At 45.6% G+C, this 18,671-nt stretch overlaps 1 protein-coding gene across 1 annotated transcript; it reads left to right on the top strand.

Moving 5' to 3' along the window:
* The first annotated feature begins 5,973 nt into the window (after nt 1-5,973).
* Nucleotides 5,974-11,335, top strand: LOC104668918 (PRAME family member 17). The gene is made up of 4 exons (XM_010371718.2): nt 5,974-6,028; nt 8,360-8,671; nt 9,062-9,640; nt 10,663-11,335. The coding sequence occupies exons 2-4, from the start codon at nt 8,385-8,387 to the stop codon at nt 11,219-11,221; spliced, it is 1,425 nt and encodes a 474-aa protein (XP_010370020.1). The 5' UTR covers nt 5,974-6,028; nt 8,360-8,384; the 3' UTR covers nt 11,222-11,335.
* Nucleotides 11,336-18,671: the final 7,336 nt, after the last annotated feature.

Below are 18,671 nucleotides of genomic sequence, written 5' to 3'. Positions count from 1 at the left end.
GAATCCTCGCAGGAGGCTGTGACTCTGGGTTACCTGATTTGTATCAGCTGACACACATGTATTAGGATCTGGGAAAGCCTAAAAATGAATGACTACATCATCCCCTAAGAGGCTACTTCTAGAGATGACCCAAAAGGTGCAGGAATTCCCACTGCCTTCCCATGAAAGATTGACTGGTCCATTGTTATTTACTTATTTGTTTTTTCTGAGACAGGATCTCTCTCTGTCACCTGGGCTGGAGTGTTGTGGTGTGATCATAGTTCACTGCAGCCTCAACCTCCTGGGCTCAAGCAATCTTCCCACTCAGCCTCCTGAGTAGCTGAGACCACAGATGCACAAAACCACAGCTGGCTGAATTTTTGTATTTTTATAGAGATAGAGCCTCACTCTGTTGGCTAGGCTGGTCTCTAACACCTGGCCCAAGTGATCCTCCTGTCTCGGCCTCCAAAAGTGCTGGGATTAGACTTGAGTCACCACCTTTGGCCAACTGGTTTATTATTGAATCACGTGAACCAAAGACAGATGTGTCAGTTTTTTATTCCAAGTCTAGAATGGTAATTTCCTTTGTAAAACATTCTGGTCTTATAATAACACCTAGGGAGTATCTCCTGCTAGAACTTGAAGGGCTCAGACAACTTTACTCATTAATGGACTTCAACCACAGCTTGGTGACCTGATTGCAAAACATAACATGATAAGTTACTAGGCCAGGCACTTTGGTAGGCCAAGGTGGGTGGCTCATTTGAGGTCAGGAGTTCGAGACCAGCCTGACTAACATGGTGAAATCCCATCTCTACTAAAAGTACAAAAGGCCGGGCATGGTGGCTCACGCTTGTAATCCCAGCACTTTGGGAGGCCGAGGCGGGTGGATCGTGAGGTCAGGAGTTCAAGAGCAGCCTGGTCAATATAGTGAAACCCCATCTTTACTAAAAATACAATAATTCCCGGGATGTGGTGGCACACGCCTGTAATTCCAGCTACTTGGGAAGTTGAGGCAGGAGAATCGTTTGAACACAGGAGGCGGAGGTTGCAGTGAGCCTCGATCGCTATACTGTACTCCAGCCAGGGCGACAGAGGGAGACTCTGTCTAAAAAAAAAAAAAAAGAACAGTTACTGATATGGCTGAATTCGTCACCATAGGTGAATATTTTAAGAGTTCTAGATCATAAAAGCATCCAATGCTGAAAGAAAAGAACGCAAAGGATAATAAAGTCTTTGCAACTAAAACAGCTGGAGGGACAAGAGCAAGGGGAGCTCCCCTTAGTATTAAAACTCAAATTCAGTTCGTTTTAAACAGGCAAACCCTGCTTGAGTTGCCTGCCACCTTTGAAACAGTCAGGCCATTGGAATGAAACTTCTCCACCTTTGCACCAGGTCTATTTTGGACCTAACCTTTTTCTCTCAGACATTGTTCACATTAGAGGACATTTCTTTTTTTTTTTTTTTTTTGGGTGGAGTTTCATTCTTGTTGCCCAGGCTGGAGTGCAATGGTGCGATCTCGACTCCCTGCAACCTCCACCTCCCGGATTCAAGTGATTCTCCTGCTTCAGCCTCCCAAATAGCTGGGATTACAGGCATGTGCCCCACGGCTGGCTAATTTTGTGTTTTTAGTAGAGACAGAGTTTCTCCATGTTGGTCAGTCTGGTCTGGTACTCCCAACCTCAGGTTATCATCCTGCCTGGGTCTCCCAAAGTGATGGGATTACAGGCTTCAGCCACCACACCTGGCTAGAGGACATTTCTGATGGCTCCATATTGATGCAATTTCAAATAACTCTCTGGTAAATTATTTTCTATAATACCCTTAAATAAAAACGGAGAAGCTGAGATCCAGATCAATGCAGACTTACAGAGTTGGTGGATACCAGGGCTGCCATATCCAGTTGACACCCCAACCCGATATATCAGCAAACCCCTGGGAGGAAGGAAAATATTTCTGAGGAGGGGTTTCACATGAAGTTCAGAAAATTCCTGTGTTTGAAGCAGGCCAAATGACATTTGGACCATTTTTAGGAAAGTATGCCTTTTTACTAAGTGACAACACGGGGATGAGATTTGCTTTCTAAGTTAAAGTGATGCGTAAAGCTTTCTTTGGAGGGAGAGAAAACCCTGGAGTTTCCTGACCTTCCTTAACCTGAACTGCTTGGTTCCCTAGAAGCAGAAATTGATCATACTGGAACCCAAACTTATACCAACCTTGACCATCATGAAGCACTCAAGTGTTTCTGCTCTTCTTCTTTATGTGATGTAGAAGGTATTAAAAGTGATGAGTTTAGGCTGGGCACTATGGTTCATGCCTGTAATCCCAGCAATTTCAGAGGCCGAGGTGGGTGAATCACCTGTGGTCAGGAGTTCCAGACAAGCCTAGGCAACATGGTGAAACTCTCTCTCTACTGAAAAAACAAAAATTAGCTGTGTGTGGTGGCCTGCGCCTGTAATTCCAGCTAACCGGGAGACTGAGACAGGAGAAACGCTTGAACCGGAAGGTGGAGGTTGCAGTGAGCCAAGATCGTGCCATTGCCCTCCAGCCTGGAAAACAAGAGTGAAACTCTATCTCAAAATAAATAAATAAATAAATAAATATATTAGAAATAAATAAATAAATAAATGCTTTAAAGAAAAAAGAAATAAACTTTACCTACAAGTTTCATAGGCAATTGAATGCCTATTAAATTTTGATGCAAACAGGCCAGGCGTGGTGGCTCACGCCTGTAATCCCAGCACTTTGGGAGGCCGAGGCAGGCAGATCACGAGGTCAGGAGGTGGATATCATCCCAGCTAACACGGTGAAACCCTGTCTTTACTAAAAATATTAAAAAATAGCCGGATGTAGTGGCATGCACCTGTAGTCCCAGCTTTTCAGGAAGCTAAGGCAGGAAAATCTCTTGAACTGGGGAGGCAGAGGTTGCAGTGAGCCGAGATCGTGCCACTGCACTCCAGCCAGGTGACAGAGTGAGACTCCATCTCAAAAAATAAATAAATAAATAAATAAATAAATAAATAAATAAATAAATAAAGTAAATAAATCTATTGTAACGTGAACCAACATTTTTCAACTTGTAGACTAACATCTTACAAAATCCTTTTCTTGTCACCTTCAAATCTCCATTTCAAATGCTACACTCTGCATAACTCTACCACTTTGTTGCTGTTTACTGATAATGGAGAAGACCATACTTGTATGTGTGGCATCAGAACTACTGACTCCTCCTATTGATGCTTAAGATATCCATTACACAAACCTGGATTCATACTTTTTGTTGATAGATCTTATGCCAAAAATGTAGGAGAAAAATGCCAGGCAGGAAATGCTATCACTTCTGAAGATGAATTCATAGAGATGGAAATTGAGAATTTATTTTTCCGCCTTTGTTTTTGTTTCTTGCTTGTTTGTTTGTGTTTGTTTGTTTGTTTTGAGATGGAGTCTCGCTCTGTCACAAAGTTGGAGTGCAATGGCACGATCTTGGCTCACTGCAACCTCCTCCCCCTGGGTTCAAGCGATTCTCCTGCCTCAGCCTCTCAAATAGCTAGGACTATGGGTGGGCGCCACCATGCCCAGCTAATTTTTGTATTTTTTGTATAACAAGCTTCCTATCAGTTTGTTTTGTAATTTTCTTTTGTTTTATTAACCTGGCAAGGCTCAAATAGAGTTGAGGTTTTGTTTTGTTTTTTTTCCATTGGAAGGTACAATACAGAGGTTACAGTCATTGGCTTTAGATGACAACATAACAGGCTAAAACATTTTCCTTGCAAGAAAACCAGCAAAACTTCATGATCAGAATCAAATCAGTGTACTTCTCACTGTCAGTGGGTGAAGCCTTCATCAATACTTGCAGAGTTTGAGGCACTCATGAACTCCCAGTCAAATTCTTTACTCAGGGACAGGATGTAAGGCAATCATAAGACCTTCCACAGGTGGTTAATTTGGAAGCCTGCCCAATGTGACATGCAAGTTTTCACTGGCAATATGCAGGCGCAGATATGACAAAGATTAATCATGACCTTCATATCACCCCAGCCATTGAGGAATGGGATCCTTTTGACCCATTCTCTCCATAAAACCAGGTTACTCACCTTCTGTGGCAACAAAATAAATGGTCTACTTTACAGAGAAGGAGACTCTGGAAAAAAAAAAAAAGATGCTTATTATGAAATAAGCAAAGGGATGGGAATAGATGTGAGATTATTCGGGGAGATAAAGGAAGATGGAAAGTTTTGAAATGAAAAATAAAGAGGATTCTATATATTGTTTTGAAAGACTCATCCTTAGTCATAAGGATCAAAACCAAAGGGGCATCAGTGCAATGTTGGATCGATTCCTCCTCCACCCACTCAGTAACCCCCAACATGTTTACCAAGTCCTGGTTCACTCCCAGGATCCCATTAAAAACCCAGCTCAACCCTGACTAGCCTCGACCCTCACTTCCATTTGTAATTTTGACAAGACTTTACTGCAGGACCGTCAGGTTCCTATGCCTGCAGCACAGTAGCTTACCAATATTCTGAGACAGCAGGGTTTGCAGCACAGAGTTTAATGATCACAGGGTGTCTGAATGAGAAGCTAGGAGGAGATCCTCAAATTCATCTCCCCTAGAAGTACTGAGGGTTTCCAGTGGATCCTGGATAGCAAGGGGCTGGAAAGTTGGTGTAGTGGTAAGAGGGATGAAGTCATCAGGATGTAGAAACTGCATTCTTTGGTGAGTTGGTGCCTTGCAGGGCCCTTCAGATCAGCTGGCATCAGTAGTTTCACTGACAGCAGAACCTGAAGGAATATCTCAGATGAAAAAGTTAATGTTTTACGATGCTTAAATTGTTGTCTGCAGGGCAGGTAAGGGGAACTGTATTCTAAGGTCTACATGATCTTGGGACAGCAGGCTGCCAACAACCATAAGGAAGCAGGTCAGAGAGCAAGCTGACCTCATGATGAATGCTGAATACGCAGCAAGCTTGGTTTATTTTTGTTTCTCCCCCTCCCTTCTTCATCGATCAAATTTATCAAGTTTATAGGTATGCTTTCAGTTTCTTCCAGAGAAGAAATGGCACCTCTCTTCCATGAGAACGACAGTATAATCTGCTATCTTAGGTGATCTAAAACCTACAAGACCATTCAATACATGGAGATTTTTATTTTTATTTTGCAGGGGATGACTCCTCTGTTTTTATAAAGCTTTTTGTAAGTATACAGCATTTTTATAATTTTGATGTGGCCAAAGATCTCCCAACAACACTACTTTCAGATTTTATTTTTCTGTCTAATGTCCAGAACAGCTCAAACCCTTCCCTGCCTCACACTCAGGACTATGAAGGTGACATATTAGTAAAAGTCCATCAGTGTTTGTGGAGTTCATGAATGAATGAGTTCATGTTTATTTTGTTTGTTTGTTTTGTTTTGTTTTTTGACAGAGTCTCCCTCTGTCACCAAGACTAGAGTGCAATGGCACAATTTTGGCTCACTGAAACTATTGCCTACTGGATTCAAGTGATTATCCTGCTTCAGCCTCCCAAGTAGCTGGGTTACAGGCACCTGCCATCATGCCCGGCTAATTTTTGAAGTTTTGTAGGTACAGGGTTTCACGTTGTTGGCCTGGCTGGTCTTGAACACCTGAACTCAGGTGATCTACCCGCTTTGTCCTTCCAAAGAGTTGGGATTACAGGCGTGAGCCACCTCGCCCAGCCTTGAATGAATGAATTCTTGACTTCCACCTTATCCCTAACACTGTCAATTTCTTGATTCATGAAATGAATATGGATATCTGATATGAATGGATATCTGATTCAATTCATTAATCTGGGGAGAGCCAAAAACCCAATCAGGATTAACTGGGTGGAGCTTCAGAAATGTAATCAGGTATCACTTTTTGATTGGAAGCTAGCAGTGGATACGTGGAGGGGCGTGGGTGGGAGTTGTGATTAGAAAGGTCAATAAAAGCTTCTAAAGACCCACAGGAGAGACCCAAAGTCTTCAAGCCTGGAGTTACTGCTTGGTTCTTCCTGAGGTCTGAGCACCCTGCAAACTCAGTCCACATTTGGTAAGTCCCTAATTTCTGTAAGAACACTCCCATCTGACCTACAGTCAGCCCATCTGGGATGGTGACAGTGCAGCCTACGATGGCATAGAGCAATATCTATCTTTTGTTTTTTCATATGAACAATTCGAAACTTTGAATTTTTTCTTCTAAATGCAGTTTTGTCTTTATTTCAAAAACTGTGATTGTGCTTTGGTTTATGTCATTTCATAATTCTCAATGGGAGCAGTGACTCAAGCCTGTTACCTCAACATTTGGGAGGCCAAGGTGAGAGGATCATTTGAGCCCAGGGGTTTGCGACGTAACTGGGCAACATGGCAAAAACCCATCTCTACAAAATATTATTTTTTGGAGCGGACAGATGGAGTCTCACTCTGTTGCCAAGGCTGGAGTGTAATGGCACGATCTCAACTCACTGCAACCTCCACCTCTCAGGCTCAAGCAATTCTCATGCCTCAGCTTCCTGAGTAGCTGGTATTACATCTGTCTGCCGCCATGCCTTGCTAATTTTTGTATTTTTAGAAGGGGGGGGTTTCACCATGCTGTCCAGGTTGGTCTCGAACTCCTGACCTCAAGTGATCCACCTGACTCGGCCTCTCAAAGTGCTACAATTATTACTGCTGTGAGTCAGTGGTGCTCTGCCTCTACAATTTTTTTTTTTTTAATTAGCCAGGCATGGTGGCATGCATCTGTATTCCCAGTTATTTGGGTGGCTGAGGTGGGAGAATCACTTGAGCCCGGAAGATTGAAGCTGCAGTGAGCCATGCTTACACCACTGCTATACTCTAGCTTAGGCAACAGATTGAGACCCTGTTTAAAAAAAACAAAAAAATCTCAACAAAAGAGGATCTTTGGCCTTAATTTTAAAGCAATCACATCCTCACTGTAACTCTTCCACCTGGATGGAGACATGGGTGTGGGGGTGCATGCCTGTAGTACCAGCTACTTGAAAGGCTGAAGCATGAGAATCGCTTGAACCTGGGAGACGGAGGTTACAGGGAGCCGAGATGCTGCCACTGCACTCCAGCTTGGGTGACAAAGTGAGACTCAGCTCTCCCACACCAAAAAAACTAAATTATACCACCCAGGTGATCATTGGATACATGAAGATTTCTACTGTGTTTCCTTAGGGACTGTCATGTCTGTCTTTGTAAAACTGCTTTAACTCTGAAATATTTTGATAAATTTGATGTGGCCAAGGATCTCTCAAAAAAGATACTTTCAACTTTCTTTCTTTCTGTCTAATGTCAGGAAGAGATTCGACCCTTCTGTATCTCACACTGAGGACAATGAAGGACATAGATTAGTAAAACTCCATGTTTGTGGAGTGAATCAGTGAATGAGTCCTGGACTTTCACCTTATCCCTAAATCTTTCACTTTGGCAGATGGATATCTAATTCCATCGGTTAATCTGAAAGAAAGCCAAAATTCCAATCAGGATTAACTGGGTGGAGCTTAAGAAGTTTAATCAAATGTAGTTCTCTCTATCTGTCTCTTTTTTTTAAATCTAGCCTATTTCCCAGGCTGGAGTGCAGTGGTATAATATCAGCTCACTGCAACCTCTGCCTTCTGGATTCAAGCGTTCCTCCTGCCTCAGCCTCCCTAGTAGCTTGGACTACAGGCGCACACCACTGCGCCTGGCTAATTTTTGTAATTTTAGTAGAGGTAGGGCTTTACCATGTTGGCCATGCTGGTCTCGATCTCCCGACCTCAGATGATCCACCTGCCTCTGCCTCCCAAAGTGCTGGGATTACAGGTGTGAGTCACTGCACCCAGCCAAAGTGGTTCATTTTGAATATGTGTAAGAGGTGTGTATTGGAAACATCTGTGTCTTGCGAACGATGCATAACACCACAAAGCTTCTCACTGAAATTTTCAGTAAGGAGTCTGGGCACAGGGTCAGACCTGTAATCCCAGAACTTTGGGAGTCCAAGGAGGGGTGGATTGTTGAGTCTAGGAGTTCAAGACTAGCATGGACAACATAGTGAAACCCACTGTCTTTACAAAAAGTCAACAAATAATAGATTAGCTGGGCATGAGATCTGAACTTCAGAGATCCTCGGTAACATTTCCCGGTGCTATGAGTTCAGTGGAGCAGAGGCTAATAATCATGGACTAGGAAAGATCTTGCTTGCTCTTTAGAGGTTGGGACACACTCTTCTTGGTACCAGAAGGGTAGAACTGTGTCTCTGTGGCCACTTACTGTAGAATGGAATTGGAGTAAACTGAGGGCTCTTTCACACATGCTGGGGAAATGACTTTGGCCCTAGAAGAAGTGGGGGTTGCAGGGGATTGGCCTGAGAAACTTGCCTTTTTGCTGGATTGTCCTCTAGAGCTTTTCCTTGCAGATTTGTCAGAATGAGCCTCCAGTCCCCATCCAGACTCCTGGAGCTGGCGGGGCAGAGCCTGCTGAGGAGCCAGTCCCTGACCATCTTCACCCTGGATGAGCTGCCCCGGGAGGTCTTCCCCCTGATGTTCACGGAGGCCTTCAGCATGAGATACTATGAGGCCCTGAAGCTGATGGTGCAGTCCTGGCCCTTCCTCCGCCTCCCTCTGGGATCCCTGATGAAGACACCTCATCTGGAGACCTTACGAGCTGTGCTGAAGGGACTCGATACACTGCTGGGCCAGAAGGTTCGGCCCAGGTGAGGTGACTCAGGTGGCCTGGTGGGAAGGGCCCAGGCATCCAGGGAAGGGACAGCTGGCTCAGACGTGGCGGAGTTGGGGGGCTAGGGTGGCTCAGAGGCTTCTGATGGTGCCCATGAGAGGCCTTGGCCATGGCCCAGCTCCTCTGGGAAAGGACGGCTCACCACACAGGGTCCACCGAGGAAACAGGAACCTGCTTCCTCCCAGTGGAAGGTCAAGGTACTTGAAGTGGGTGCAGACAGAATCAAAGGGGGAACGGGATGGAGAAGAGACAGAAGTGGGGGAACTGAGGACAGCAGCAGCTGGCTGACGTCCTGGATGTGGAGGGAAAGCCCAGGTCAGGGGTGGGTCCTTGCTCATTCTGAGCTTTTCCCCCATGTTACTCACAGGAGGTGGAAACTTCAAGTGCTGGATTTGCGGGACGTTGATGAGAATTTCTGGACCATATGGTCTGGAGCCCGGGCCCTGTCCTGCTCCCCAGAGGCCGTGAGTAAGAGGCAGACAGTGGAGGACTGTCCGAGGACGGGAGAGCGCCAGCCCTTGAAGGTGTTCATAGACGTCTGCCTAAAGGACAGTACGCTGGACGAATGCCTGAGCTACCTCTGTGGGTGGGTCCACTACAGAAGAGGTCTAGTGCACCTGTGTTGTAGTAAGGTGCGGAATTACTCAATGCCCACTTCAAGTTTCAGAAATCTATTGGAGAGGATAGACTTAGACAGTATCCAGGAGTTGGAAGTCAGGAGAAAGTGCTCTCTGAATCAAACAGGAAAGTTTGCCCCTTACCTGAGCCGGATGAGCAATCTTCACAAACTCTTTTTAGCCTTCGGTTATGACCGTGAGTTATACGTGAGCGGCCTACAGCAGTTCATTCCTGACTTGGACTCTCCATTCCTCTGCCTGTCCTACCCCCAGATGCTTTATATAAGAAAGGTCAGCAATGTCAAAGAGCACCTGGAGCACCTGCTCAGGTAGGAAAGGATGGTGAGCTTTCTCTGTAGACCATACCACAGACTTTTGTTCTTTTTCACAGTAAACGCTAGTGGGCATCTACTGTGTGCCAGTCACTGGTGACGTCACAGGGAATGGGAGGCTAGAATATCAACACATTATGCTGTTCAGTGCTCTATAACCTGAAGTGGGTATCACAAGACCACTCAAATAAGGGCAGAGGGATGGCCTGGGGTAGTTGCGACACAGAGAGACATGTAGGGAGCTAGTAGTCAGGGGTTCAGATCTAAGGAGGGTGCATATGTGAATTCCTTTCTAGGAAGTGTGTTTAAAGTTAATATGTTGAAACTTACTCTTCATATAGAGGAGAGTGTGAAAGAAGGGAAAGTGCATCAAACGTGTCCGTTTCACAGTAGAAGCTCTGTCCTCACAGCTTAGTAAATGCCAATGATCCTGTCTCTAATTCCCTGTCTTTAAAAGATTCTATTGAACCCCAGGAAAAGTAGTTGACATGGGAAAAGCGTGCTTCTTGGACAGAGGTGAGGGAGTAGGCTTGAGAGTGGTGTAAAGTGATAGGTGGTTTACAGACACAGACATGTCAGGGAACCTTTGCAGGCAGGTAGCCCTAGCTGATATCCGTAGACCTTGCTCAGCCGAGTTCTTTGTGCACATCTCTCACTGGGTTCCTCTGGCCCAGAGATGAGGTTGTCTGCTGAAAGATGAAGTGAAGAGGCTTTAAAGAGTTTGTGGCCTTGAACCAATCACACAACCAAGGGTGAAAGGAATGAGCCTAAAATGGAACTGCCCCTGAATGATCTGAGTTTTCATCAGGCAGCACCTTGCATGCGGACCATCATCTGATGATGGGAACAAACTTGTATTTGGGTGAAACAGGCTTCCCCATTGCAGGTTACCATAGCACCTGTGTTGTAGGAAAGTGCAGAATTGCTCAATGCCCACTTCAAGTTTATCATTGACATTTTTCCCACCCCCCTCCGCTAACTGGCACCGTTGCCCATAACTAACTTCTTGCTCTCCCCAGGTGCCTCAAGAACCCCTTGCGGGCCTTTATATTCTGTCATGCTTACCTAGCTGATCGGGACATGGAGTGTCTGTCTCAGTACCCAAGCCTCAGTCAGCTAAAGGAGCTGCATCTGATTCATATCCTAATGTGGACCACCAATCTTGAGCCCCTTGGAGCTCTGCTAGAGAAAGTTGCTGCTACTCTCGAGATCCTCACCTTAAAGGACTGTCACATCCAGGACTCCCAACTCAGGGTCCTCCTCCCTGCCCTGAGCCACTGCTCCCAGCTCACCACCTTCTACTTTGGTGGAAATGACACCTCCACGGATGCTCTGAAAGACCTGCTGCGTCACACAGGCGGGCTGAGCAAGTTAGGCCTGGAGTTGTATTCTGCCCCTCTGGAGAGTCTTGACCATAGGGGTCATGTCAACTGGGAGATCCTCGCCCCAATTCGGGCTGAGCTGATGCAGACGCTCAGGGAAGTCAGGCAGCCCAAGAGGATCTTTTTTGGTCCCATTCCCTGCCCTTCCTGTGGCTCATGGCCATCTGAGAAAGTGGACTTCCATCTTTGCTCCTAGGGAAGAGCTGGTTAGTGGAATGGATAAGCTTTCTTCTGGACCCTTGGACACTGAAATCTAGGACATAGGTGCTTTTTTTTTTTTTTGATGGAATTTTGCTGTCTCTCTCAGGCTGAATTGCAGTGGTACAGTCTCATCTCACTGCAACCTCCACCTCCCAGGTTCAAGTGATTCTCCTGCCTAAGTCTCCCTAGTAGCTGGTGTTACTGGCGTGTGCCATCACGCCCATTTAATTTTTGTATTTTTAGTAGAGACAGGGTTTCATGATGTTGGCAAAGGCTGGCCTCGAACTCCTGACCTCAAGTGATCTGACCACCTTGGCCTTCCACAGTGCTGGGTTTACAGGTATGAGCAGCCGGGCCCGGTGAGGTGCATCTTAAAGGAAGCACACAGCCGTGTGTTTCAGGCAAGTGCTGACTGTGAGTGGAAAAACAAAGGCAACTTAGCTGGGGCAGGACTGGGTGAAAACGCTGACTTGGCATCGATGAGGCCTTCAGGGACCTGTTTCCTAGACTCAGAAATGGAACCTGAAGTTCTAGAGTGATGCAGGAGTTACCCCCGCAAGGATGGTTATTTGAAAATGTCAAAAATAAATGGAACCTGAATGGAAACTTTCTGGTGTCTTCCATGATTGATCAATCTGTTTTAGCTATTTATACATCAGAAATCTCTAGTTACTGATGAGCTGGTACTAAGTTTTCTGTGATTGAGGTTCAGCTATAGCAAATCCAGGCATCCAAACTGAAATGTGATCATTTTGATTAATTCTCATCCATTTTTTACCCTCTTCACTCATCTGTTTCTTCTTTGCTTTCTCCCATGCCTGTTCACTGGGTTCATTCACAAGAGATGCACACTTGGGGCCTGGACATTCTGTGTGGGCAATGATGATGAGCCACTGAAATCTACCCTCTTCTCAGGGGCCCTCACTGCTCCCCAGATACCGAAACCCTGCTCACTCCTAATGGGCAGATCCAGAGGAATCCGTTTCTGAAAACTGGCCATGCCAGGAAACGGCTTTACTGCACCAGGGGCTGCCCCCTGACCTGGAAGGGAATGGCCATAGCGTGTATTGCAGGAGCCTCGTGACATCACCAACTCTTGCGTGTCCTCACGGTGGCTGGTGGGTTTCACCGAATTAAGGTGGTTGTGTCCAATTTCCCTTTTAGAAAAATGCATATTACATATTCTAAATATTTCTAGTGCACATTAATACAAAAATACATCTTTTGGAAAGCTAATTCATGTCAATGAGATATCTTCCTATAACGTCTCCCTTCTCTCCTTATCAAGAAACATGAGAGACCAGGGCACTGACCTGTAGGCAGCATTCCTGCACTGCCTTGAGAATCTCTTTGGAACTTGCCCCATGTGGGCCAGGAAGCTCTCTGATGGTTCACTCAGGTGAACCTGAGTTCACTGTGTTGACCTCACTGATCTCAAACTCCTAGACTCAAGTGTTCCTCCTATCTTGGCCTCCCAAGTAATCATGGGATTACAAGCATGAGCCACCGTGCCTAGTTTTACTATTTTTTTTAATTTTAAAATTGTTGTGGATGTACAAATATTGTGCATATTTACAGGGTACATCTGATGTTCTTTTTTTTCCTTCTTCTTTCTTTCTTTTTTTTTTTTTTTTTTTTTTTTTTTTTTTTTTTTTTTTTTTGAGGTGGAGTCTCCCTCTTTCACCCAGGCTGCTGGAGTGCAAAGACACAATCTCGGCTCACTGCAAACTCCGCCTCTCAGGTTCAAGAAATTCTACTGCCTCAGCTTCCTGAGTAGCTGGGACTACAGGAGCCCATCACCACATCTGCTGATTTTTGTATTTTTAGTGGAGACAGGGTTTCACCAGGTTGGCCAGGCTGGTCTCGAACTCCTGACCTCAGGTAATCCACCCGCCTTGGCCTCCCAAAGTGCTGGGATTACAGACATGAGCCACCACAACTGGCCTGATATTCTGATACAAGCGTAAAATGTGTAATGTTCAAATCAGGGTAACACGGGTTTTCACCATCTCAAGAATTTATCATTTCTTTGTGTAAGCAACATTCCAATTCCATTGTTTTAATTATGTAGAAATTTACTATGAACTATTGTCAACATGAGCTGCCCTAAGGTGTTACTGAACACTATATCTTATTCCTTCCTAACTACATTTTTGTACCCATGAACCATCCCCCGCCCCCCTTTTTTTTCTTGAGATGGAGTCTTGCTCTGTCACCCAGGCTGGAGTGCAGTGGTGCAATCTCAGCTTATGGCAAGCTCGGATTCCCAGGTTCACGCCATTCTCCTGCCTCAGCCTCTGAGTAGCTGGGACTACAGGTACGTGCCACCACACCCAGCTAAATATTTTTTTTTTGTTAGCCATATTAGCCAGGATGGTCCCAATATTCTGACCTCATGATCCGCCCGCCTTGGCCTCCCACAGTGCTGGGAATACAGATGTGAGACACCGCACCCTTCTTATCCTTTGTTTCCCATTATCCTTCCTAGCTTCTGATAACCGTCATTCTACTCTCTGTTTTTAAGTTTCATGTTTTTTAGTTCCTAAATATGAGTGAGAATATGCCATGTTTGTCTTTCTGTATCTGGCTTACTTCACTTAACGTAACACCCTCCAGTTCCATCCATGTTGCTGCAGATGACAGGATTTCATTCATGTTTATGACTGAATGATATTCTATTGTGTCTATTGACCACATTTTCTTGATCCATTCATCTGTTGATGGACACTTAGGTTGATTCCATATTTTGGCTACTGTGGATAGTGCTGCAATAAATAGGGGAGTGCAGGCCGGGTACAGTGGCTCACACCTGTAATCCCAGAACATTGGGAGGCTGAGGGGGGTAGATCACTTGAGGTCAGGATTAGAGACCAGCCTGACCAACATGGTGAAACTCCATTTCTACTAAAAATACAAAATTAGCTGGGCATGGTGGCACACGCCTGTAATCCCAGCCACTTGGGAGGTTGAGGCAGGAGAATCACCCAAACCAAGGTAGAGGTTGCAGTGAGCTAAGATCACACCACTGCACTCCAGCCTGTGCAACAAGAGTAAAAACTCAGTCTCACAAAAATAAAAAGAAATAAAGAAAAATAAAAATAATATGGAAGTGCAGATATCTCTTGGATATATTTCTTTTTTCTTAAGGATATATATCCAGCAGTGGGATTTATGGTTCATATAGTAATTTTATTTTTATTTTTTGGAGAAAACTCCACACTGTTTTTCATAGCAGCTGTACTAATTTACATAACTACCAATGGTGTGCCAGGGTTCTCATTTCTCCATAGCCTACTTAGCATTATTTTCTGTTGGTTTTTTATTTTTTCAGAGACAGAGTCTTGCAATGTTGCCCAGGTTGGTTTTGAACTTCTGGCCTCAAGTGATCCTCCCACCTCAGCCTCTCAAAGTGCTGGGATTACAGAAGTGAGTCACTGCACCCGATCTACTGAGTAAATTAGAATCCTCGCAGGAGGCTGTGACTCTGGGTTACCTGATTGGTATCAGTTGACACACACGTATGAGGACCTGGGAAAGCCTAAAAATGAACAACTACAGCAGGGTGGAAAAATGCCTGAGGAAAGTATTATCATCCCCTCAAGATCTACTTCCAGGGATGGCCCAAAAGATACAACAATCCCCACTGCCTTCCCATGAAAGGTGGACTGGTCCATTGTTATTTGTTGATTTATTTATTTTTTCTGAGACAGGATCTCCCTCTGTCACCTGGGCTGGAGTGTTGTGGTGGATCATAGTTCACTGCAGCCTCAACCTCCTGGGCTCAAGCAATCCTCCCACCTCAGCCTCCTGAGTAGCTGAGACCACAGATGCACAAAACCACAGCTGGCTAATTTGTTTCATTTTTATAGAGATGGGGACTCCCTCTGTTGGCTAGGCTGGTCTCTAACTCCTGGTCTCAAGTGATCCTCCTGCCTCGGCCTCCAAAAGTGCTGAGATTACTCTTGAGTCGCCATGCTCAGCCAAGTGGTTGATGACTGCACCATGTGAACAGAAGACAGATGTGTCAGTTTTTGATTCCAAGTCTAGAACAGTAATTTCCTTTGTAAAACATTCTGGTCTTATAATAATAACTAGGGAGTATTTCCCGCTAGAACGTGAAGGGCTTGGACAACTTTACTCATTAATGGACTTCGACCACAGCTTGGTGACCTGATTGCAAAACATAACATAGGCCGGGCGCGGTGGCTCACGCCTGTAATCTCAGCACTTTGGGAGGCCAAGGCGGGCGGATCACGAGGTCAGGTGATCGAGATCATCCTGGCTAACAGGTGAAACCCTGTCTCTACTAATAATACAAAAAATTAACCGGGCCTGGTTGTGGGCGCCTGTGGTCCCAGCTATTGCAGAGGCTGAGGCAGCAGAATCGCTTGAGCCTGGGAGGCAGAGGTTGCAGTGAGCCGAGATCGTGCCACTGCACTCCAGCCTGGGTGACAGAGTGAGACTCCATCTCAAAAAAAAAAAAAAAAAAAAAGGAAAAGAAAAAAATCACAGGCCGGGCGCGGTGGCTCAAGCCTGTAATCCCAGCACTTTAGGAGGCCGAGACGGTGGATCACGAGGTCAGGAGATCGAGACCGTCCTGGCTAACACAGTGAAACCCCGTCTCTACTAAAAAATACAAAAAACTAGCTGGGCGAGGTGGCGGGAGCCTATAGTCCCAGCTACTTGGGAGGCTGAGGCAGGAGAATGGCGTGAACCCGGAAGGCGGAACTTGCAGTGAGCCGAGATCGCACCACTGCACTCCAGCCTGGGCGATAGAGCGACACTCCGTCTCAAGAAAAGAAAAGAAAAGAAAAAAAATCACATAAGAAATTACCAGGCTGGGTGCTGTGGGTCACACCTGTAATCCCAGCATTTTGGTTGGCTGAGGTGGGTGGCTCATTTGAGGTCAGGAGTTCAAAACCAGCCTGACTAACATGGTGAAATCCCATCTCTACTAAAAATACAAAAGGCCGGACACGGCAGCTCACGTCTGTAATCCCAGCACTTTGGGAGGCCGAGGCGGGTGGATCACGAGGTCAGGAGTTTGAGAGCAGCCTGGTCAACATAGTGAAACATAAGAAATTACCAGGCTGGCAATTTTGCATTTCTACTAAAAATGCAAAAGTTGCCCGGACATGGTGGCACGCACTTGTGGTCCCTGCTACTCGGGAGGCTGAGGCAGGAGAAGCCTTGAACTCAGGAGGCAGAGTTTGCAGTGAGCCAAGATTGCGCTGCTGCGCTCCAGCCTGGGCAACAGAGGGAGACTCCATCGCACAAAAAAAAAAAAAAAAAAAAAAGTTTATGACTGAATTGGTCACCATAGGTGAACATTTTAAGAGAGTTCTAGAATGGAAAATATCCAATGCTGAAAGAAAAGAATGCAAAGGATAACAAAGTCTTTGCAGCTAAAACAGCTGAAAGGATAAGAGCAAGGGGAGCTCCCCTTACTATTGAAACTCAAACTCACTTTGTTGTAAACAAAGAAACTCTGCTCAAGTTGCCTGCCACCTTTGAAACCGTCAGGCTGTTTGGAATGAAGATTGTCCACTCTCGCACCAGGTCTCTGTTGGACCGAACCCTTTTGACCCAGACACTGTTCGCATTAGAGGACATTTCTTTTTCCTTCCTTTTTTTTTGAGACTGAGTCTCACTCTGTCATCCAGGCAAGAAGACTTTCCATCAACTATCGACTGATAATGGTCAGACCTTCCATGACCCAGAACCTGGAGCTAATGGCATTTAGAAACAAAACCAGAGGAAAACTGTCCTTGAGTCTCATTTGAAGGGATTCTATCACGTGAGTTACATTTAAGGATTTCCACAGGAAATCCTCTTCGAGAGGTAGACGGTGTTAGGAAATCGCTTTCCCAAGATGACAGAATAAGACTCCACGTGACTTCCTTCCATGGACGAAGACTTGCTATTGTCTTGCATTAACACAAAAGGTTCCAATTTGTACTTCTATTTTCATAGGAATTTTTCCTTCTCAAATCAAACATCCTCTAAGATCCTCTATTCAAAACGTAGCCATGTAGCCACTCTTTTTTTTGCTGTTGTTTCTTTTTTTTTTTTTTTTTGAGACGGTGTCTCGCTCTGTCGCCCAGGCTGGCGTACAGTGGCACCGTCTCGTCTCACTGCAACCTCCGCCTCCCGGGATAGAGCAATTCTCCCACATCAACCAGTAGCTGGGATTACAGGCTGTGTATCACCGCACCCAGCCTCAATTTTTCGTCACTGTAAACCTGAGTAATCTACAGTTGCTTTTATGGAGAGAAAAAGGCAGTGAATTGTCTGATCAATGAGGTTTGGCCCCAGGAACTCATGGCATGAGAATGAAATCATGGTGATCAGCTCCTCCTATTCTTTACTTCCCTCTGGGTGTATGTTACCACCTTGCTTCTGTATGTGAGTGTTCAGACCGTTAACACGCAATACCAGGTGGACACACAGGGCCTGGATTATTCTAAGTGACCAGTGGGCATGAGCCCCTGAGGTTAAGCCCCTTCTTCTTGGGGACCCTCACTTCAATCCAGATGCTGAGACCCTGCTCACTCTTGATGGGTGGATCCAGAACCCTCAACTTCTGACCATTACCTGTGCCAGGAAAGGACTTTACTGAAAAAGGTGTGGCCCCTGCCCTGGAAGAGGAGGCCCGCAGTGCGCATGAGCAGGAGCCTCAGGGCACCACCAACCCATTCCTGTCCTCATGGTGGGGAGCGGCCCTTGCTGAATCAAGCTAGATCTCACCAGTAAAGACATCATATTCCCTTTTATCTAACTATGAAACTCATAGAGGCATGTAGTAACACTTGTAAAATATTTCTTTTTCTTTTTTCTTTTTTTTTTTTAGTGGAGTTTCAGCTGGGATTACAGGCGCACACCACCATGCCTGGCTAATGTTTAATTTTTAGCAGAGATGTGGTTTTACCATGCTGGCCAGGCTAGTCTTGAACTCCTGACCTCAGGATCCTCCTGCCTCAGCCTCCCAGACTGCTGAGATTATAGGCGTGAGCCACCACGCTGGGCCCATTCTATGGGTTTTGACAAATGGATAATGACACGTTTCCACCATTATAGCGTCATGCAGAGTAGTTTCACTTCCTAAAAAGCCTCTCAGCTCTGCCTATTCATCCCACTGTACCCCAATCCCTGGCAGCCACTGGGCTTTCTGCTGTGCCCGCGGTCTTGCCACGGTCTTGGTGACGCTGTGGTAACTCCCTGTGTATCGTGAAGTCCAGCAATCAGAAGAAGTACCTGTGGGCAACTTCATTTGTTTCTCATACATCCCCCACTCCTGCAATTAATACAGACAGGGTTCTCAACGTAAGACAATCCAATAATACAGACAGCAAATGTCTCCTCTGAACTTTCCCTCCATCCCTACCAGCCTCCAGATAGTTCTGTTCAGTGTGCCTTCTTCCACACTCTTCCGTGAATTCTTAAAC

This window comes from Rhinopithecus roxellana, chromosome 12 (genome assembly GCF_007565055.1).
Source record: "Rhinopithecus roxellana isolate Shanxi Qingling chromosome 12, ASM756505v1, whole genome shotgun sequence".
NCBI lineage: Eukaryota > Metazoa > Chordata > Mammalia > Primates > Cercopithecidae > Rhinopithecus > Rhinopithecus roxellana.
The sequence above is the reverse complement of the archived record's forward strand: the minus strand, read 5'-3'. Positions and strand labels throughout refer to the sequence as shown.

Excerpts from the sequence above, each read along its gene's own strand:
- LOC104668918 (XM_010371718.2), top strand. The coding sequence starts at position 8,385 with ATGAGCCTCCAGTCCCCATCCAGACTCCTGGAGCTGGCGGGGCAGAGC. Across the intron at positions 8,672-9,061 it reads GGCCAGAAGGTTCGGCCCAG|GAGGTGGAAACTTCAAGTGC; the intron begins GTGAGGTGACTC and ends TGTTACTCACAG. Across the intron at positions 9,641-10,662 it reads CACCTGGAGCACCTGCTCAG|GTGCCTCAAGAACCCCTTGC; the intron begins GTAGGAAAGGAT and ends TGCTCTCCCCAG.